We start from the raw sequence: 23977 nt of genomic DNA, 5'->3' as shown, positions 1-23977 counted from the left end.
ACCTCTTAATTTTGTCATTGTTTTTTGACTTAATTCAGAAGGCAACCATGGTATTGGGTGGCTCTGGGAATATTTTGCTTTTTTAATTTGTCATTTTATGGTTAGGCTGATTAGAAGTGGAGCTTAGATTTGTTGTCATTTTCTTCCCCTTTAATAAGGTCCTTTCATTACAATTTAGGTAGGTCTCTTCCCAATTCTGCCATTTAAATTTTTAAAAAATTCATAGCTAAGTGTCGGTGTTTTTTTTTTTTGTTTGTTTGTTTTTGGGGAGAGATGGAACCTTGCTGTGTCATTCAGGCTGGCGTGCAGCGGCACAATCTCAGCTCACTGCAACCTGTCTCCCAGGTTCAAGTGATTCTCCTGCCTCAGCTTCCTGAGTAGCTGAGATGACAGGTGCAAGCTGCCATGCCTGGCTAATTTTTTGTATTTTAGAAGAGACGGGATTTCACCATGTTACCCAGGTGGGTCTTGAACTGCTGACCTCAGGCAATCCACCCGCCTCAGCCTCCCAAAGTGCTAGGATTACAGGCATGAGCCACTGCACCCAGTCATGTTATTTCCCAAAAGCATGTATTTAGAATGGATGTGATATTTGTACCTATGTGGAAGGGGCAGTGTGACTGTCCTGGCTCTGGCAGGTGAGTGGAGCAGGACACTGTGGGGAAAGCTACAGCCCTCATTCTTTACAGGCCTCCTGCTGTCCCCCAATCCCTGCTACAGCTCACAGTGAACAGAGGCACATCATGGTTGGTGTGTAGATATCAGCTGCTATGCGTAGGCAGTCACAGGCCTTACTATGTAAATGATTCTGTCAACCCCTTGTCAGTAAGATGAGACACTTTCTCAGCACTGGAGATGTGATGCATTGAATTTGTAATGTCATTAAAGCTGCATGTTTACTGCAGGAGTGTTGGGGGAAGATAGAGTATTGATGGGCCTGAGAATAGCAGACATGCAATACCAGATACTGGAGGTGGGGACTTATTTACAAATTCAGTAGAGTGAGTGTTGATTCCATTTCTCCAAGACACACAACAGCATTAACACTATGGATGGAGGATGCTGGGGGACAAAAGGCATGGCGACTTCTGCTCCCATCTAGTTTACTCAGGGGCTTTGGGTTTCATCCAGATTACTCAGGTAAATGTGTCAAAAAGTTCATATTGTACTTGGTTAATTTTATTTTTTGCTTTTCTTTTTTATCGGATGATTTCAGGCAAATAGTAAAATTATGCAAATGGCAAAGAAGACCTTATAATGAAAAACCTAAGTCCTCTGATCCATATTTAGTTCTTTGTTCTTTAGGCCTCCTTGAATGACCTTCATAAATCTGAACATGTGCATTTTTTACTATATTTCAATGTATCAGTATTAGACATTTTTTCAACTTTCTGTTCTCAAATTGGTGACTTAGCTCACTTACTTATACTACCCTTGTCTTTTGTTTCTTGATGATTATATTATTATTTTTGGCTTGGTTTTCTACTGGTCCTCTTTCAAACTTAAATAATAGATGGAAATCTGAGTCTTGTTCTGTCAGCATTCACCATTCTTTTTTGATTCTGACAGTGCCATGTTTAAATAGTGTCCCTGCCCTTACCTCCTTCTGCTTTGTGTTCCAGCTTTCCCTATATATAATACCTTTCCTCTCACACATACAAGGTTGGGGCATTCACCTGCTGTTCCAAAACCATATTTGAGTCTCCAGTTTTGTTCATAGGATGATTCTAACTGTTGAAAACCAATAAGTAGCCCCTACATAGTTATGATTAAAAACATTAATATTGTTTACTGCTCCCTGTACCTCGTTTTCACAGCTTTATTGAAATCAGTAGGTGTCTGATTGTTCTCTTCCTTTTATCTTTACCAATATGAATTAATTATGCTTTTATTTCTTTACTGTCATTGGAAAGGAGTCTTGAGAGGGAGCAGAGGCCGTTAAGTGTTTGCTTTGTCTGTCATCTGGAACCTAAATGCCACAGTAACTTGCTTACTAGTCAAGGTCGTGTGAGGATCCTGGGGAGAATGCAGAGGTGGAAAACACTCCCAGTGTGTAGCATGTGCACTGAACATGCTTTGGGGTCAAACAGATGTGGGTATGAGTCCTTCTATCATGATTATGTTGGGCTGGTTTCCAACATAATCAGAAGTCAAAATGAATCCAGAAAAGGCTTGGTCATTGCTGCACGTTAACCACGTCCCATTTGTAGGAAAGTTGACATTTCTAGAAACTTGACCCTGACTACTACTTCACCTCTGTTGATAGAGCCTCTAGGGGTGAAGAAGCCCATGCAATGGGCTCTGTTCCCTCTGTAACAGCTCTACCCCCAGGTTCTATGAATCTAGGTACTGGTGTAGCCCACTGAGAACATACCTTTTCATGAACTTTCAGATTTCTACACTTTACTTTGATTGCCCTCTCTGCTTCTAGGTTCTAGGACAATATGGCTAAACATATTGAGTGCCTAAACATAATTCAATGGAAATAATAAATTAGTTAGCATAACAACACAGTACCTTCAGCTTTGTTTATAGCAGTCGTGCTTTCCCAGTAATGAAATATATCACCTATATCATATGACATTTCTCCATACCTTTTTTCTCTCAATTATGTAACTCTTGAGAAATTTTCAAATAGTAGGGAAAAAAAAGCAGGAATATATGCCACATTTAATTCCATGATATTCAAAAGTCTTACCCAATCCACTAGATTTCTAATAGAAGTTGAATGGGAATGTGGGGCTCTCAGGTGGGATTTATACCTGCAGCAGGTACCGTTGGGAAGCTTTTCTTCAAGCATGTTTATGATGACATTGTTCATGGCACAATAAAGTCTTAGAGAAGAGAAGAGGCCCTGACTGGAGGAAGAAATGCAAAGTACAGCTTTCTAGGCCATCAACAGACTAGCAGGCAGACCGCCGAGGTTCAGTGTGATTAGGGGTGGGAGAGGTTAATACTTGTTTTCCTTTGTTGGACCTCAGTGCTTCCTGTGTGACTCAGATAGAGGAGGCCTAGCATCAAAGTGAGTACATTGGTCTCCCCATGGTAACTCCTGGGCTTTGATTTCCACATCGTCCCGACTCCTGAGTACCCCATGTGTCTGCTTGGGCGTTGAGCATTTGGTTTAGTGTTCATCCTCAAAGACCATGTTCCCTCTTCTCCATCTGTCTTCCTGTGTATCTGGCAGACATAATTTTAAGAACTATTTCTTCACATCTGCAGTGTAGCATATCATGATGTTTTGTTAGTATAAATATATACATAGATTAAATTATCAAAATAAAATAGAATGTCACCTGTGTGGCAGAGACAAATAGTGTTCACCAAATATCTTGTGTGCTCATGCACATTCTCAGTGCCCCCTGCAGTTAGGTTGAAGCCATGTAACTAGGTCTGGATAATCGTCTGTGAGAGGAAGGACCTGTATTACTTCCAGGTCAAGGCACTTAAGAGTTGGTGTGACTCTACTACCTCTCCCCTCACCTTCTGTGGTAGCCTTGGAGGCCTTGTGTGGAAACATGGCACCACGTGACAGAGAGAGCCTGATCCCTTGACACTGGATGGAGGAGAGTTTCTGATGATCAGCAGGGGACTTTGTGTGGGTTTATTGGGTTGAGTCATTGAGGCCTTGGGGTTTATTTCTTACAGCAACATAGCCTAGTATTACTCTAATTAATATAGTTTTTGAGAGCTAAAAGAGAGCCAAATATTTATCATGCCTCAGCCTTTGACTTTGTAGATGAAGAAGCATGCTCAGAGGGTACGGAGGGAGTTAGTGGTAAAGTCTGGATGGGACCCGAGTTTCCTGATGCCAGGACTCCCTGTCTTCTGCCATCAGGCCTGTCAGCAAGTAGAAGACACCTGTAGCAAGATCTCCAGACTTAAACTGGAATCACAGTTTACACCCTATGATTTTATATCATCAGGCACATTACAAAGCAGTTTTAAAATGACTGTTAACTGCACAATCCTCTGGTGTTCAAATTGAGTCTTGGAGTCATTGATGAGATAGCTACAGGCTTTACAATTTCTCATTTAGTATGTGCTTGCCAAAAGCTAGTTAGCATTTGGATAACTTCCAAAAGTTGCTGGTGCTCTAATGGACTTGGTCTGTGGAGTAGCAGGGGTTAGACTGGATGAAACTGTTTTCTGTAACTGCGACTGGCGCCTAGGCTGGGCCAGGGGAAGGAAGGGAGGGGAGAGGGCCGTGAGTGTGAGATAGCACTTCCTGCTGTGTCTCTCTCAGGCGTAGCTGCCACAGCCCAGCAGCTGTGCTGTGTCAGCTCCTCCTCTGGCCTGTGTTAAGGAAGGGGAAATAAATGCTTTGAAGACCTGTTTCTGTTGCCCATGATGGTACCAATCACTCACTTGCAGATGTGGCCCACATCTTCCTTGTCACCTCCGGGGGTAATCTTCCATCCCTCATTGGTCAGGTCTCAGTGTTGGGAGAAAATAAATAAGAGCTGCCAGGTTGTGTGTGAGACCCACTGTGAAGAATCAAAGCCTTTCTCTAAAATTAGAAATAATTTGTGTTTCTAGTCAGTTTCACAGAGACTCCTTTGAGGATTAATCACCATTTTTTATTTTTTTTTTTATTTTTTATTTTTATTTTATTTATTTTTTTTTTTTGAGACGGAGTTTCGCTCTTGATACCCAGGCTGGAGTGCAAGGGCGCGATCTCGGCTCACCGCAATCTCCGCCTCCTGGATTCAGGCAATTCTCCTGCCTCAGCCTCCTGAGTAGCTAGGATTACAGGCACGCGCCACCGGGCCCAGCTAATTTTTTGTATTAGTAGAGAAGGGGTTTCACCATGTTGACCAGGATGGTCTCGATCTCTTGACCTCGTGATCCACCCGCCTCGGCCTCCCAAAGTGCTGGGATTACAGGCTTGAGCCACCGCGCCCGGCCCACCATTTTTTAAAGTAGAAAGAACATGGTACTTTAATAAAATGAGTTAGTGATCTTTCTTCATTTAAGATTTATTTTCACTTTAAACAAACAAAAATTTTATTGTAAGAACTTACTAGAAACTCAAAAAGTTTCTGTTTCAAACAGTAACATTTCTTTGTTTTTACTGTCTTTTGTTTTGGACACTTAAATTGTGCTAATGAATTAGCAAATACTTCTGATTATATACTTCTCCGATGCTGGAAGTCAGATCACCTTGTATGTAGAAAAAATATGCTTTATGGTTTGTGAAATAACTGTGTATGCATTGAGTCCATTTGCCTGAGGTCTCCTCAGGGCCTTTTGTAGCTCTTTGAGAGTCTGCACTAACACGGTGGCATTAACCTGTCCAGTTAATGAATCTGCTGTCTCAGTGGGGATGCTTCAGGGTAGTTCTTTCTATGGGATTGGTAGATCAAATCAGAGTTGGGACCAGGTGCATTTAATGGTGCAATGGGAGGTAGGACACAGCTCTGGTTGAGTTCACTTTGTGATGGGGAAAGGCTCAGGAGGAGACAGAACTGGGAGAGCTGGGGAGAGAGCCTGGAGACTCATGGAGGGTAGGTGTGTGGGCTGCAGAAAGTAGGGTGGAGAGGACCAATCTTAAATCTAGAAGGTATCTCACAAGATTTTTTTTTTTAATTTCTGTTTTACTTAGTATTGGTATTTTTGTTAATAATGGAAGGCCAATATTAATCAAAAGCTGTTGGGTATTCATTAATTTGCTTCAAAATCATATTTTGAATGTCAGGAGCCTTCTGGGAAAATATGAAGGGGGTGGAAGGGCAGCAGTCGGGGGCTCACAAATATAATAAGTTTCTTAGCCCTTGAAGAAAAGCCCCAAAGATGAGCTAAGTCCTATATGAGTAACTAGGATACTATAGAGGGTGAGAAATAAAGATATTAAGGCAGACTCATGGGAATACATCTGTCTTGGAGGAGGGGGCTATGAAAAGGAAAAGAATTCCTGAAGACTTGCTTCCCTCTGTTGGACCCAAGTGCTTCCTGTGTGACTCAGATAGAGGAGGCCTGGCATGAAATTAAGTGCATTTGATGTGTGTTTGATTTGACCCTTGAAGAAGGACTGGAGTTTTTAGTGGTTTGACACATAGGTCTGGGCAGCAGGGAGCATCCTGGGTAAAGTAATATCGACAGAAAAGGGAACATGTTTTCACAACCCCAAATTGAGATCTGTGGTGGGGCAGGGGAGGAAGAGACTGTTTTGCAGATAATTTTACTTCACTGTTGCTAATAACATTGAATAGAGTGTGGTGTCCAGGAATATCATCTCCTGTTATCCCAACAACCCTGGGAAAAGCACATTCTTATCTGTTCGCAAAATGGGAGAACCAAGGCTCTAAAAAGGTGTTAAACAATTTGCTCAGGTTGTACAGAGTAAGAGGTGAATTCAAACTCAGGCAGAGCAGCCCTAGAGTTGAGATCAGTAAGCAGGGCAGTACACTGCCCTTGGTACTGAAAACAAGGACATCCAGGTGCCATGGGATAGAAGAGATAAGATTAGGACCATCTTAGAAAATCTGGCACCTGTGCTTGCTAAAACCTGAGATGTGTTCAGGGATGGGAAAGGAGTAGGGTTTAAGTCAGCATATGAGAAGTGTGCAGTTGGGACAATACAGTAGCCAACTAGCCACATGTGGCATTCCGCACTTTGAATATGTCTTATCCCCACTGAGGTGCAGTCTAAGTGTAAAATAAATGCTAGATTTCAAAGATCAAGTATAAAAAAGGAATATTGATTACACATTGAAATGTTTCCAGAATTACATCTTAAATAAAATATATTTTTAAAGTTAATTTCACCTTTTTTTACTTTTTAAAATGTGTCACTAGAAAGTTTTAAATTATGTATGGGGCTCACATTATATTTTTTTTGGACAGTGCTGGTCTGAAATGTAAGATTAAGCAGTTTGGGATTTATAAAAAAGTAAGCTTTCTTTCCCAATTTTGTTTAGGATTATTCCTTTTTTATATGTGGTTTTTAGTTATCTGTAAGAGCCAGCTAAAGTTTTAGCTAGTTAGTCAGATATAGGCCTTTACTATCAAATAGTGTTGTCTCTGCACATGAAGGTGGTCTCTGAGTCATGCCTCAGTGTTGGCTTTATTACACAGTGTAAAAGAAAAGCATCCTGTGTCCATGCCATATTCATGACAGAGAGTTTATGCATCTCAGGACAGAATGAACTCTTTCATGTTTCCCTGAAGTTAATGGTTGACCAAATACATCACGACCTTTGAAATAACACATGGCTTTAGAATGGCCCCCATTCCCAATTTATATCACATCATTGGCACCATAAAGTTATCAGACATTCACCTGTGGGGTCTGCCTTTAGAAAATGGTCAGGAGAGTTTGATGTTACAAGTGTGTTTGTGATGTAGAAAAAAGGGAATCATGCTGATGCTCTTATTTGCTTTTTAACTTGTGGCCCTTCAAAGATGTACAATTATTAATTTGGAGATTCGAATATGTTCTCCCCATAATCCCATTTTCTTTAATAACAATTTTTTTGCTGAATTGCTTTTATGACTCCAATTTCCTTAGCTTATTTACTTTTCCACTGCAAATGTCAGAGGCTCAACTTCTGGGCCCTGATAAAGCTTTTGTGGCGTTAATTCTTGACCTGACCTTCATTCCTCAGACCTCTGGCTAAAGAAAGCATTACTTTGGCATTACATGTGCATAGATTTCAGGACTTGAAAGGGAGCAAGGAGGAAAGTTTCCACAGCAATTTGTAAAAGTAGCTTTCTTTAACTACAGTAATTCAGGTATGTACAAAATCCTTTAGCCAGAAATGCCCTGAGAATGCAGAGGAGGTAAGAATAGGTGAACAGCCTGGAAATCAGAGTTTCTTCTTCGCTCCTTGCTGTGCTGGTGGAATGACAACTTACTTACTCTCTTGGGCTCCTTCAGTGCCTGGGAGCAGGTTCCTGCCTGAGGGTTAAGGAGCTGCCTTCCCCTCCTTACCCAGTTTCTGAAGCCAACAGTTCCACCTCTTGGTCCATTTCCAAGGCTGATACCTAGAGAAGGAAATTCATCAACAACCTTTCCCTGTCAGGGTGACTTATAATGAGCCTTTCTCCCAGATGGGGAGATTCCTGTCCTAGCCCAGAGGCTTTTTTTGCTGGAAACCAGATTGAAGCCTTCAATCGCCAGGAGAGACAGCCTCCCTGGCCTGGTCCCAGCCCTCTGTGCTCACCTTCCCCCTGCTGGTTTGACTCACAGGCTCCCATTCTGTGTCAGCTTTTCCTCTATCAGTGGGTGTGGGCCTAAGACTCAGGACTCCTTCCCTGCTAATTCTTATGCCTCAGGCTGGAAGGGCCTAGCTCCTGCATGTCCAGATGGATCTGACTCTGCAGATATGGTGATGTGCCCAGTAGGTTGGCAGGATCTTTGTTTCTGACCCCCTCTGGAATTAGTACTAGAATGATATGAAAACAGAAGACACCAAGTAACTCAGTGATAAAAAGTTACAAAACTGCTAAAAGCAGTACCTAATCAATTATGGTCAAAGTCTTCCATTGATATTGGAAAGATTATCTTAGCTGCTCCAATCAAAAAAACCTCTTCCAAACCTTAAGCAATACCCTTTGAAACCAGAAACTTTAGAAGGAATAAGACCTATAGTTTTAGACTGTAGAACAAGAGGCTTCATTATTCCCTGTACAAGCCCATATAACACTTACCCTTCGCATAAGAAAACCAAATGGTAGAGGATGGAGGGTTGTGCGAGAATTGAGGTAAATTAACAGTATTCCTCACCATCTGGTAGTGCCAAACCCCCATATGTTCTTGATTGTAATATCAAAAAGTTAAATTCTTGGCTGGGTGTTGTGGTTCACGCCTGTAATCCCAGCACTTTCAGAGGCTGAGGCAGGCAGATCACCTAAGGTCAGGAGTTTGAGACCAGCCTGGCCAACATGGCAAAAACCCTGTCTCTGCTGAAAATGCAAAAATTAGCTGGGTATGGTGGTGCGCACATGTAATCCCAGCTACTCAGGAGACTGAGACAAGAGAATCTCTTGAACCCAGGAGACGGAGGTTACAGTGAGCCGAGATGGCACCACTGCATTCCAGCCTGGACAACAGAGCAAGACTTTATCTAAAAAAAAAAAAAAAACAGAAAAGAAAAAAAGGCAAATTATTTACTGTGATAAATTATTTATATAATACATTCTTCAATATTCAGGTAAATAAAGATAATTCCTCTTTTCCTTCACTTGGGAAGACAGAAATACACATGGAGAGTCATGCCTCAGGAAAATTCTGAGAGCCCCACTTACTTTTCACAAATAGGAAAAGCAGGTCTCTCAGATGTTGACTTCTGTAAGAAATCTATTTTAATACAGCACATAGATGATTTGCTTCTCTGCTCAGAGGATAGACAAACCATTATAGAGGATGAGATTCACTTGTTATAACAGCCCTGAAGGGATACAAGGCCTCAAGAAAAACAAAAACATTAGTTTTGTCACACAAAGATATTTGGGTAATTTAATATCAAAGGAAGGTCATTTTATCCACTTAGACAGTATATTGGCCCTCCCTACCCCCAAAACTATAAAACAACTAAAAAGATTTCTGAGAGTGACCAGATACTATCAGAATTAAATTTCAAACTTCTCCCTAAAAACTCAGCCTTTATATACTCTTCTAAACAAGATAAACCAGACCCCCTGAAATGGAATACAAAAAAATCAGTTAACATTAAAAGAGGTTAAAAAGAGTGTTATAAATGCCCCAGCTTTGGGACATCTACATTATGATATTCCATTTTCATTGTTTGTTCATGAAAATCATAAAAATGTCTTGAGGCATTCTGACACAAAAACATGGAGACCAAAATAGACCTGAAGGATACAAGACTCTGTGGCTAAGAAATGGCCACCTCGCATGAGGACAGTAACTGCCACTGCTCTATTAGTAAGAACAACCAAAGAAATAGTGATGGGCTTTCCAATCACTGTCTTTGTTCCACATTCTGTGGAAGCACTTGTGAATTCATAGCACAGTCAACATTGTTCTATCAGCAGATTCGCTTCTTGTGAAGTTCCTCTTCTTTCTATACCTCACATTACAATCTCTAGGTGCAATCATCTACACCCCTACCTTCAGATGACATGCTGCATGGTTGCATAATCTTAAGCAACCAGCTTTGCTGTTCTAGAACAGAGCTACAAGAGATTCCTCTTAGTAACACTGATGTTATATGGCTTACAGATAAATATTACTTAAAATTAAATCTGGGACTTCTTGTACAGGTTACAGTGCAATATCTTTAACTGAAAAACAAGAAGTGCTTTCCTTCTAGAAGCCACCTTGGCTCAACAAATAAGATTGATAACATTAGGCCGGGCGCTATGGCTCATGCCTGTAATCCCAGCACTTTGGGAGGCCGAGGCGGGTAAATAACGAGGTCAGAAGTTCAAGACCAGCCTGGCCAAGATGGTGAAACCCCGTCTCTACTAAAATACAAAAATTAGCCAGGTGTGCTGACAGGCATCTGTAATCCCAGCTACTTGGGAGGCTGAGGCAGAGAATTGCTTGAACCCTGCAGGCGGAGTTTGCAGTGAGCTGAGATTGTGCCACTGTTCCCCAGCCTGGGCGAATCAAGACCACAAAAAAAAAAAGATTGATAACATTAATTAGGGCCTGTTAGCTGACCAAAAAACTTTGTTGATATGCATATAGACAGCAGAAATGCTTTCAGAATAGCTCAAAATTTTTAAATGCTACAAAACAAAAAGGGGTTTTAACCTCTTCTGATAAGTCCATTTAAAAAAGATACCTTATCATGCAATTGATAAAAGCCATATTATTACCAAAATGTCTGGTCATTATTAAAATCCCAATTCATTCCAAATCAGATACTCCAAAAAACAAACAAACAAAAATCACTAGCCAACAATATAGCAAAAAAAAAAAAAAAATTAAAAAAAAAGGCTGCTCTTTCTGCACAGCAAAAGAAACTATCAATAGAGTGAATCAGCAACTAACAGAATGGGAAAAAATTTTTGCAATCTACCCATCTGACAAAGAGCTACTATCCAGAGTCTACGGAGAACTTAAACAAATTTACAAGAAAAAAACAACCCCATCAAAAAGTGGGCAAAGGAAATGAACAGACACTTTTCAAAAGAGGGCATTTATGCAGCCAAAAAATATATATATGAAAAAAACCTCATCATCACTGGTCTTTAGAGATATGCAAATCAAAACCACATTGAGAGACCACCTCACACCAGTTAGAATGGCAATCATTAAAAAATCAGGAGACAACAGATGCTGGAGAGGATGTGGAGAAATAGGAATGCCTTTACACTGTTGGTGAGAGTGTAAATTAACCATTGTGGAAGACAGTGTGGCGATTCCTCAAGGATCTAGAAATAGAAATATTATTTGACCCAGAAATCCCGTTACTGGATCTATACCCAAATGATCATAAATCATATTATTATAAAGGCACATGCACACATGTTCATTGTGGCACTGTTCACAATAGCAAAGACTTGTAACCAACCCTAATACCCATCAATGATAGACTAGATAAAGAAAATGTGGCACATATACATCATGGAATACTATGCAGCCATAAAAAGGATGAGTTCATGTCCTTTGCAGGGACGTGAAACTGGAAACTATCATTCTGAGAAAACTGACACAAGAACAGAAAACCAAACACCACATGTTCTCACTCATAAATGGGTGTTGAACAATCAGAACACATGGACACAGGGAGGGGAACATCACACACTGGGGCCTGGGGGTGGGAGGCTAGGAGAGGACTAGCAGCCAGTAGGGGGATTGGGGAGGAATAGCATTAGTAGAAATACCTAATGGAGATGACAGAGCGTTGGATGCAGCAAACCACCACCTTGGCACATGTATACCTATGTAACAAACCTGCACTATCTGCACATGTACCCCAGAACTGAAAGAATAATAAAAAAAAAAAAAGCTGCTCTAAATACATCTAAACAAACAAAATAATCTACATTAACTTCTAAACAATCTATATTAACTTCAATCTGTATTTACTTCTAACATCAATGACCTAAAGAACATTAAATTTGATGTGAAACTTTTTAAGTAAAGAACTCCAAAGTCCAAACAAACAAAAAAACAAAAAACTATTCTCCCAAAGATAAGGTATGATATGGGCCAAACAATGTGCCTCTGCTTCCTGCTAAATTTCAGTCATCATTTGTAAACTTATATATATGATTGAACTCACTGGAATCCTGATAACATAGTTGAGAAAAACAGTATTTCTAAAACACTTTCCCAGCCATAGATCATAGGATATATAATGACATCACATTTGCCCAAAATGTAATACAAAAAATTTACGGTTTCCAAAGACGTTTTCCCCTTTCTAAAGGCCCCTTTGGAGCATGACACTTAGATTTTATTCAGCTACCACCATCACAAGAATGTGAATGTGTTCTAGTGATGATATACATATGTTGTTATTGAGTCATAACATTTATACACAGAAGAACAGTGGCCTTCACAGTAAGTAAAATTATCTTTAAAAAATTATTCTAACTTGAGGAATTCCCCTGGAACTTCTTAGCAACAGAGGCACTTGCTTTACTAGACAGATAATTCAATCAGAAAATCAGTATATAAAATCTGGCTTGTCCTCCAGCATATCCATTATATTTATTATCTCCATTCATCTGGTTAATAAAACACACAAACTAAATAATAAAACTCAATTGACAAAATTAACTGAGGCTTTAAAAATTCCTTGGCCAAAAGCTCTTCCATTGAGTTTGTATAACCTAAGATTAATCTCTTTTAATAGACATCACTTGTCTCCATTTATAATTATAACAGATAAACCTATAAAATTCACTCAAAAAATTATACATCTCTAATATTAAAGGGAGACATATGCAACTATTACAATGGCAGCTAACTAAAAATTATAACTTTTTAATGAAAAATTGTTTTCATGGTGAGCTCCTGAGAGACAAAAATTTAAAGACCATGAATTTCAACCAAGAGATTTTACTTACTAAAATAAGTATCTTTTTTTTTTTTTTTTTTTTTTGAGATGGAGTCTCACTCTGTCACCCAGGCTGGAGTAGTTGCACGATCTCAGCTCACTGCAATCTCCACCTCCCTGGTTCAAGCGATTCTCCTGCCTCAGCCTCCTGAGTAGCTGGGATTACAGGCACATGCCACTGTACCTGGCTGATTTTTGTATTTTTAGTAGAAACGAGGTTTCACCATCTTGGCCAGGCTTGTCTTGAACTCCTGACCTCATGATCCACCCGCCTTAGCCTCCCAAAGTGCTGAGATTACAGGTGTGAGCCACTGTGCCCGGCCAAAGCAGTATCTTTTTAAAAGACTCTCTCCGACCAAAGTAAGAGGGATCTTATTAGGTAATTCTTACTAGTAACCGTTGCACTGCAGAATTAGAAGACATAGACTCTTAGATTCATATATCTTATCTCCTAAATAGTTGATTTCACCAGAAGGTAATCTTCACTATTAGATAGGTCAATGCCGGGCCAAAAAAAAAAGATGACATCTGAGACAGTCAGCCTTCCCAAGACACTAGACCAGGCCAAAATCTAAATAAATCCTTGTTATTAATAATCGTTAGTAGATGAAAAATATTTTCTTTTATAAGTTCCCATTGAATTTATTTCTTTTCACCTCTCTCCTAATTATTAGTTTTAATGCTACTATTATCAGGTGTTACCCATAAAACAATCTCTTCTTACAGTGGGCACAAGACTATGCTAATAGACTGCAAAAAGACACTTGCTGGGTGTATGACCTCGTGCCTTTTCTGGAGGTTCTGTCCTACCATTATAGATATCCCCTCTCCAAAGACTAAATAAAATAACAAAAATATATCTGTGTTTTTCAAGAACAGTTACTGGTACTTAGCACTAATATGACTAAAGATAATATATGTCACTTGTCTGTTAATGAAACCTTACAAAATAAAAGACATTAAACATTTTTCAGTAAAAACCCCGATTCATTAGCTTTAACCGTGGCACTGCTCCAAGAGATAAGATAATAACAATGTCCCAACTAAAAGATAAGACAGCTCAATTTCAAGATGATACAACACAATTATGAACAATTTTATCTGGTTTACCTGCTCTTCTGGTCAGCTTAGTCAGCTTGCCCCTTTATATTGAGAACAAAAAAAAATCACACCAAAGATACCTGGCCAAATAACACAAAAAATAAAATAGATACTCCCAAAACAGTATATGCATGCCATTATATTACAAAGTATGGATTGACATGCCACTAAATAGACACAATGACCAAGAATTTTATGGTTAGCTCCAAAAAGAACAGCTTGGCTGTGTGATGCCAATATATGGCCATAGTTACCTCTAAGATGGTTAGGGCAGTGTTCTTTGTGTTATGGGTTATACTTGGACATAAGCATATTAAAGCATATCCTTTCGAACCCCCACAAACCTTCCTCATTTGTAATCTTACTGGGTTTATTCTAAATTCAGTTGATTAAATCATTTAGCTTTCATCTTTGTGGCACAACTAGATATTAAAAATGTCATTTAATATAGAGTCCCTAACCAAATAAACAAAAAGGCCCTAAATGATAGCCCCATGGATATCTTATTATTAAACAATAAAGTAACTCCTGTAAAAAAGGCTGTATTACAGAATCGTATGACTTTAGACATACTCACTATAGTCCAAGGGAGAACATGCACTATCATAAATATCAATACCCCAAATCAAATAACTTTACTAAATTAATGGCTGATATAAAAATCCAGATAAATAATCATTTAAAGCCAAAACTCTCCCTGAGCAATTGCCTAAGCAACTAGTTTAAGTCTTGGGAAACTTGGTGACGAAAGTTATTATGTATTCTAAAATTATAATCATATATTTTATCCTGTTTTTGTCTTCACTTCTACAACATTTATTTACAATAGAGTCAACATATGATTAAAAAGACTAAAATAATAGTTAGTTAAAAAGATTACATTAATTAGAGATACAGCCATTTAGTCTGACCCCGGTAACAAAGTCACTTCCTTCACGTTACTTTAAATTCGGCCTGTACTCCATCAGCTTTATAACTTACCCAATTATTCATTGCCAGGTGCATGACATTCTAGAAATGAGCCTTCATAGCAAAGTGGAACTAAAGTCATAAACATAAAAAGAGTAAAATCTACTGGGTTCATCTAGGATGCTTTCTTTGAAAGATCTTGACATAAAGGGGGAAATAGGAAAAGAAAAAATTTAAAGCTGTTGAAACTTCCAAAACACTTTAAGCCTTGAGGGAGATGTGACTGTGACATGAGTCACATAACATGTAGTTGCAACTTCTGCTTCTTAGATTGTGAATTAACTCTCTCATTGTTCTTATTCTATAAATAACTAAGAGAGATCAGAGACTAGACCTCCTGCCCTTCAAATCACAGACCTTTATTATAGATTACCAGCCTCCTTTATTGTCCTACACTTAACTCAGACCAGGTGATTCCCAAAACCTCAAGTCTGTTACATCTTTAGCATAAAATGTTAAATATACCTTTCTCAGAAAAAGATCTTCTCGACCAACTGGATCATTATTACTAAGTTATTAAAAAGTGTTAAGATTCTATTCAACTTTCTACTTTATATAAATAACCTCCAAAACTTCTCCACTTTGGATTACTGACTTCCATTCTTTAAAAATCTATATTCCCAGGAGGCCAGCATCAAACTTTGGGCACAGATAAAATCTATATTTAATCATATTTTCTAAACCTCATTATTTAAAGTCAGTAATGACACATTGTTATAAATCAATGCCTTAGCCTCTGCCAGAGGACCCCCACCCCTGAATGCTCATGTGTGGTCAGCCCCTGAAGCTGTGACAGTTACCCCTAGTCATCCATTTTGAAATGCCTAATTTGTTTTTTATATCTTCAAGGCTGAGTATCCTGCATTCCGCATCCTGCCCAATGAGGCCTGAGCTGTGACTTTGCTTCATTCTATGTGTAGAGGCTGAGGGAAAACTTCCCCTTTATGCTCTGTAGGTTTGCTGAAAATCAGCTAACAACAGACAGATTAATAGGGGAAATGGCATACAAATTTATTAATGTGCACGAAAGTCTTAAAAGATCTCAAGGAAAGATAAGATGGTTGATGCTTTTATACCATCTTGAGATTACAAAAGAATCAAGACTCAGAGCATGACCAAAAAACAGATTATGGTGGTCAATGAGCTTATGGTGTCAAGATAGGTTATAGGAGGGAGAGGAGAGGAGGGCTGGCTAGCAAAGGTGGTCTAGTTATGCAGACTAAACTGCAGCTGTAGCAGCCCTCAGGTAGATGGTAGATGTTTCTTTCAGACTTTTAAGTGTCAGACTCTCAGTTAATCTTTCTTAGACTTGGACCAGGGAGGACCTCCGAGAAAGCATGGCTGCATCAATGCAGATTTTCTCTATAGATGCAAATCTCTCCCACAAAAGACAGCTTCTCAGCTATGCCTGTATTTTCAGCCCTTCTGAAAAGCCATCTCTAAATGTATCAAAGACATGTATTTTTAGGTGAAATATTTTGGTTTTCTTCATGTGCCAGAAATGTACCTGGAGTCTGGGCTTCCTCACTTCCCAGGCTGGTCTTGGTCCTGGTTTGGACCAAGGGGCACGTTTTGATTGCTCTCAGAATTCCATCTATCCTCCACCTGCTGCCTTATTTATCAGGCTGGAGCCTACCTGAGTGCCCCTGCCAGATTTCCCTCTCCTGCTCTAGAGCCCAAGGCACAGGCAAGGTCCTAGGTCTGACTGTAAGGTCCTAGCCACAGACCAATAGCTTTGGCTTGTCCCCCTTCTTGTGTAGTATCTCTAAGCGCTGAGAGGAGGTGGTAGGTGCCATCAATCTGCATTTCTCTAGGCCTGGGGTTTTGCCGTATGGCCTTGACTTGCCCTGTCCGTCTGCCACTCCCACTTCCCTTCCTGCCTTCTCCTTTGTCCCCTCCTGGGTTGGCTCCTCTGTACCTGGTACCAGGTTTCTCCAATTGTGTGGGTCTAGAATCAGATTTAAGAGCTTATGTTTCTATGACAATATAAACAGATTTGTGTGGTCCTGAAATAGGCCTGTAATGGCCCATACTCTCTGCCATGTTTGGGTGTATGTGTGGTATGTGTGTGTGAGAGAAAGACAAATTCATTGATGACTGTATTTTTAATCCTTCTTCCTCTATATACTATTTGTTCATTTTACATGAACCTCAAATCAGAGGCACAGAGCTGGTATTTAATGCCAGACCCTTGATCGCATTATCTGTGTTACTGAAAATGTAAGAGCTCAGGGGTTCATTGATGCTAGTTTGTTCTGTAGCTAGAGGATCCTTACCTGACTTGTGACCTTGGGCAGGTTCCTTCATTTTTGTGTGCCTTTGCCTTTCTCACCATACAAGAAAGATGATGGGACACCTTACTGGAGTGTTGTGAGGATTAAATGTCTTTGCCCTCATTTAAAATGAAAGCCCTTTGGGCAGCGCCTGGAACATAGTCAGTGCTCATAAGAACCTGGGGTAAGAACTCTTACTGGGGTAATCCTGACTGGTTGATCTAGTCCATGAGTTCCATAATTATAGATACCTTTAAATTTTTATATCTGTTTAATAAATTCAAATGTTTTCTATGGTTTGGCTTTTCTTAAGGGAAGGTATATTATTATTATTAGATGATTCTCTACAAGCAGAAAGAAATGCTAATGTTTGTTTTACAACCGATGTTTAATTGTTTAGACCTTAGATGTTTCTCTTTATTTTGTATATTCTCTCATGTACCGGCTTGTGGCTACAGAAGATTCTTAGCTGCCAAGACATTTTGTTTTTCATTGTAATTAGAGTATCAGATGTCTTTTATTTAGGGAGGTTTTTTTTCATACATTTTCTGTTTCCCTGCATACCTTTTGCAGGAACTGTACGGTGGCTTCTGCTTTTTTTTCTGATTAAAGAAACAAAGCATTTCTATATGAAGTCAAGAATGAGTCAGTGGGCAAATGAGAAAACAATAGTTTCTGCTTTGATTGCTTAAATACACAGGGGAAGCTTTTTCAACATGAAGTGGAAGCTTTGCAGCTACTGAGAATGTTTGTTTTCTCCTGGAGAAACATTTCTGTCTTAAAGGTGGTTTCCAAAGCAGTGTGCATCCCAGCCCCATAGTGAGGGAGAATCTCCCTCCTGGCCTGGTTCTTCATGAGTCACAAGGGCCAGTCCTCCTACACTAGCCCCATCACTTTGAAGTCATTCTGCTCTGCTGTGTCATTAGAGGCTTCAGTATTGTTGATGTGCTCAAAAGATCTGGATGTAGAGATGATTCGGTCAACTGTTGCCATTTTTGGGAATGACAAAGGATGCCTCTGGCAGTAAAATTTTACTTGAATTTTTTGCCTCCCCTTTAGCTGTGGGAAGCCTGTCACTAAAATTAACATTATCAGACCTTAGTTTCCTTTGTGAGGTAGAGAGAATATTCAGGAATAAATGATGGAATTTGAGGGCTAAAGTGGAATTTAGAAATCAGTCCTGAATTTAGGTAAAAATAACCTGCTCATTTTATAAATGTGGATTCTTGGTCCCTAGAATTAAGCATGTTGCAAAAAGCACTGGCGAACTCTTCCTGTTTCCACAACTGTGACAGTAGGTAGTTCTTTTGCTAAGTTTCTGTCTTCCAATGTTCATAGTAGACAGTTAAGTGACAGGAGCTCTACCTCAGTCCCCTGTTGTCAAGGGAATATTTAAACTCATACCGTGTTGCCTAAGTATAAACAATCATCATTTAAACCATTTGTTTTTTTGCGGAGGTTGAATCTTAAAAACTGAGAAGTGAATTTGCAGCTTGTGTTATGAAATTTGCACATATTCAGGTGGGAAATTATAACCCAATTCTAGGTACATTGTAAAAATGTTGACAGCTGGCCAGGCACGATGGCTCATGCCTGTTATCTCAACCCTTGGAGAGGCTGAGGTGGGTGGATCACTGGAGGTCAGGAGTTCGAGACCAGCCTGGTCAACATGGTGCAACCCCATCTCTACTAAAAATACAAAAATTAGCCAGGCGTGGTGGCATGTGCCTGCAGTCTCAACTACTTGAGAGGCTGAAGCAGGAGAATTGCTTGAACCCAGGAGGCAGAGGTTTCAGCGAGCTGAGATCACATTGCTGCACTCCAGCCTGGGCCACAGAGACTCTCAAAAAAAAAAACACATTGACAACTGTCTGACTTCTGACTTGTCCTTCTGGGAAGGTACAGTAGATGTACTCTTTTTCTCATTCTTCCCATTAAGTATAACTAAAAATGCTGGGGGCTCACCATATCTGAGACAAACATAAGAAGACTATGAACAGTGGAAAGAAGGTAGACTGGCTGTGTTCCTTGGGTACTGAGGAGTGGCATATTGAGTTCCCTGAGGTGTTTTTGTTTTTTGTTTTTTGGCCTCATATATTTGAGTCTTGAAGGTGAAAAGTTGGCAACCTGGAAATACCAATTATTACAGATGAAAATGTTCCCATCTCCAAAGCCAATAAAAGCCAAAGGACTAGGAAAAGGGCAGCCAAACAAGACAGACAATTTTTACATGATAACCGCTCCACTCCATCCAAACAACACATAAAAAAAATCTGTGGCCTCCACCCCTACCTGGAAAAAGCCAAGCAGGAAGCTGAGACTTTTATCCTTAATGGTCAGTAATGAGCCCTTCACGTCTCTTGTGGTGTAAGGGGGGCCACTTGGAGAACCAGCCCAACATGCACCTGGAAGAAACAAGGAAACTCCCCTCCCAGCCAGTGTGGTGTCAGAGAGGGCCTAGTGGAGAGTAAAAATATTCACCACTGCCCAGCAGAAATGAGGCTACCTCCACTGTAGAGTCAGCAGAGAGCTCGTGGGGACGGAATTTCCACCCAGCAGCAACAAAGAGCTCCCTCCTCAGGTGTCAACAGAGGTCAGAGGAGGACCCTGGAATTCTGCCTCTCTTTGGCAGCAATAAATCCAGAGTGTTGTCAGAGAAAGCCAGTAAAAATGGAGGTTTAAATAAGATTCAGAGTCTCAGAACATAATACAATAATGCACAAGCATCAATACAAATTTGCTTATCATATCAAGAACCTGGAACATCTCAAACTGAATGAAAAAAAACAATATATGAGCTGCTTCTGCCCCACGTGTGCGAGTTGCTACAATGGAAGTCAAAGGGAAAAAGCAATTCACAGGAAGAGTACAAAGACATCACAAGAAAAAAACAGATTTCATAAAAATAGTGATTCTGGTTCTTCAAAGACATTTCCAAGAAAAGTTGCTAAGGAAGGTGGATCTAAAATCACATCTAACAACTTTGAGAAAAGTATCGTAAAACCTGGGAAAAAGGGTGTGAAGCAGTTCAAGAATAAGCAGCAAGGGGACAAATCACCAAAAAACAAATTCCAGAAGGCAAATAAATTCAACAGGAAGAGAAAATTTCAGCCAGATGGTAAAAGCGATGAATCAGCAGCCAAGAAACCCAAATGGGATGACTTCAAAAAGAAGAAGAAGGAACTGAAGCAAAGCAGACAACTCAGTGATAAAACCAACTATGACATTGTTGTTCGGGCAAAGCAGATTTGGGAGATTTTGAGAAGAAAAAACTGTGACAAAGAAAAAAGAGTAAAGTTAATGAGTGACTTGCAGAAGTCGATTCAAGGGAAAATTAAAACTATTGCTTTTGCACATGATTCAACTAGTGTGATCCAGTGTTACATTCGGTATGGTGATGAAGAACAGAGAAAACAGGCTTTTGAAGAATTGTGAGGTGATTTGATTGAATTAAGTAAAGTGAAATATTCCAGAAATATTGTTAAGAAATTTCTTATGTATAGAAGTAAACCACAGATTGCAGAGATAATCAGAAGTTTTAAAGGCCACGTGAGGAAGATGCTGCAGCATGCGGAAGCATCAGCCATTGTGGAGTATGCATACAATGACAAAGCCATTTTGGAGCAGAGGAACATGCTGACGGAAGAGCTCTATGGGAACACGTTTCAGCTTTACAAGTCAGCAGATCACCAAACTCTGGACAAAGTGTTAGAGGTACAGCCAGAAAAATTAGAGCTTATTATGGATGAAATGAAACAGATTCTAACGCCAATGGCCCAAAAGGAAGCTGTGATTAAGCACTCTTTGGTGCATAAAGTATTCTTGGACTTTTTTACCTACGCGCCCCCCAAACTCAGATCAGAAATGATTGAAGCCATCCGCGAAGCGGTGGTATACCTGGCACACACACACAATGGCGCCAGAGTGGCCATGCACTGCCTGTGGCATGGTACCCCCAAGGACAGGAAAATGATTGTGAAAACAATGAAGACTTACATTGAAAAGGTGGCTAATGGCCAGTACTCCCATTTGGTTTTACTGGCGGCATTTGATTGTATTGATGATACTAAGCTTGTGAAGCAGATAATCATATCAGAAATTATCAGTTCATTGCCTAGCATAGTAAATGACAAATATGGAAGGAAGGTCCTATTGTACTTACTAAGCCCTAGAGATCCTGCACATACAGTTCGAGAAATCATTGAAGTTCTGCAAAAAGGAGATGGAAATGCACACAGTAAGAAAGATACAGAGGTCCGCAGACGGGAGCTCCTAGAATCCATTTCTCCAGCTTTGTTAAGCTACCTGCAAGAACACGCCCAAGAGGTGGTGCTAGATAAGTCTGCGTATGTGTTGGTGTCTGACATTCTGGGATCTGCCACTGGAGATGTTCAGCCTGCCATGAATGCCATCGCCAGCTTGGCAGCAACAGAACTGCATCCTGGTGGCAAGGATGGAGAGCTTCACATTGCAGAACACCCTGCAGGACATCTAGTTCTGAAGTGGTTAATAGAGCAAGATAAAAAGATGAAAGAAAATGGGAGAGAAGGTTGTTTTGCAAAAACACTTGTAGAGCATGTTGGTATGAAGAACCTAAAGTCTTGGGCTAGCATAAATAGAGGTGCCATTATTCTTTCCAGCCTCCTCCAGAGTTGTGACCCAGAAGTTGCAAACAAAGTCAAAGCTGCACTGAAAAGCTTGATTCCTACATTGGAAAAAACCAAAAGCACCAGCAAAGGAATAGAAACTCTCCATGAAAAACTGACCACATAGGTGGAAAGAGTTAAGAGCAAGATGGAATCATTTGTTCTGTTCTCCGTTCTGTTTCCCAATGCAGAAAAGAAGGGTTAGAGTCTACCGTACTGGTAATTGGGGTGCTCTGTATATGTGTTTCTTCTTTGTTTATGAATATATTTATATAAATTGTTTTAAAAAATGATCTTTAAAAAAAAACAAAAACAATATATGCCAAGACTGAGAGGGCAGAGGTGATGGAATTATCAGGCAAAGATTTTAAAGCAGCCGTGATAAAAAAAAAATTTCAATGAGCAATTTCAAACATACTAGAAACAATTTAAAAAAAAAAAAAAAACTCTTAACAAGGAAGTACAAAGTATCTGCAAAGGCATAAAGAAGAACCAGGCAGAAATTTTAGATGTGAAAAATGCAATAAATGATGCTCAACAGCAGAATAGAAGAACAGGAGGAAAAAATCAGTTACCTGGTGTGAACAACAGAGAGAAAGTAGAATGGATTGAAAGTGAATAAAGCGGCTGGGCACAGTGGCTCACGCTTGTAATCCCAGCACTTTGGGAGGCCAAGGCAGGCGGATCACCTGAGGTCAGCAGTTCGAGACCAACCTGGCCAACATGGTGAAACCCCATCTCTAAAAATTAAAAAAAAAATTAATTTAAAAAAAGAGAAAGTGAATAAAGCCTCAGGAAACTGTGGGACTATAATACAGGATCTAAATTTATATTATTAGAGTTATAGAAGGAAAGGAGAAAGAGTTGAAAAACTACTTGAAGAAATAATGGCTGAACGCTCCCCAAATTTGACAATAGACACAAACAAACAAACAAAAAGCTGAGTAAATACCAAACAGGATGAACCCAAAGAAGTCCACACCAAGACACATCATAACCAAACTCTTGAAAACTAAATTGAAAACAACCAGAGAAAAATGATGCTATACCTGCAGAGGGAAAACAATGAGAATGACAGTAGATTTCTCAACAGAAATTATACAAGCGAGAACAAAAAAATAGCATGTATTTTCAGGTGCTGAAAGGGAAAATCTGTCAACTCAGAATGCTATATTTTGTGAAAATTTCTTTAGGAATGAAGAAGAAATCAAGACATTCTCAGATGAAGGAAAATTAAGAATCTGTTGCCAGGAGATCTTTGCTAAGGAAATGATAATAGAAGAAATCTTAGAACATCAAGAAGGAAGAAAGAACATGGTGTATATGTGCCACATTTTCTTTATCCAGTCTACCATTGATGGACATTTGGGTTGATTACAAGTCTTTGCTATTGTAAACAGTGCCACAATAAACATACGTGTGCATGTGTCTTTATAATAGAATGATTTATAATCCTTTGGGTATAGACCCAGTAATGGGATTGCTGGGTACTATGCAGACATAAAAAAGGATGAGTTCATGTCCTTTGCGGAGACATGGAGGAAGCTGGAAGGCATCATTCTCAGCAAACAGACCAAGTACAGAAAACCAAACACCACATGTTCTCACTCATAAGTGGATGTTGATTAATGAAAACACATGGCCACAGGGAGGGGAACATCACAAACCAGGGCCCGTCAGGGGGAAGGAAGACTAGGGGAGGGATAGCAGGGGGTGGGGGGATTGAGGAGGGATAACATTAGGAGAAATACCTAATATAGATGACGGGAGGATGGATGCAGCAAACCACCATAGCACATGTATATCTATGTAACAAACCTCCATGTTCTGCGCATGTACCCCAGAACTTAAAGTATAATAATAATGATAAAAGAACATAGCAAGCAAAAATACTGATAAATACAATAGGCTTTCTTTATCCTCTTCTAAATGTATTTTTAAAATTATGTTTCATAGTTGAAGCAAAAATTATAATACTGTTTAATATGGTTCTAAATGCCTGTAGAAG

The 23977-nt window shown here is 39.7% G+C and overlaps 2 protein-coding genes across 6 annotated transcripts in view; both read left to right on the top strand.

Moving 5' to 3' along the window:
* MYRIP (myosin VIIA and Rab interacting protein) overlaps positions 1-23977 on the top strand; it is a 398497-nt gene that overhangs the window by 66450 nt on the left and 308070 nt on the right. The window lies entirely within an intron of this gene.
* On the top strand, positions 16995-22429 carry LOC105722563 (pumilio homolog 3-like). The gene is given in 2 exon segments (XM_064360110.1): positions 16995-20187; positions 20190-22429. Coding segments are annotated over 2 exon segments (1941 nt in total). The 5' UTR covers positions 16995-20153; the 3' UTR covers positions 22097-22429.

This window comes from Aotus nancymaae, unplaced genomic scaffold, assembly GCF_030222135.1.
Source record: "Aotus nancymaae isolate 86718 unplaced genomic scaffold, 86718_ANA_hifiasm-v0.15.2.pri h1tg000038l, whole genome shotgun sequence".
NCBI classification, from domain to species: Eukaryota; Metazoa; Chordata; class Mammalia; order Primates; family Aotidae; genus Aotus; species Aotus nancymaae.
Note: the sequence above shows the minus strand (reverse complement) of the source record. Positions and strands in the feature narration are given on the sequence as shown.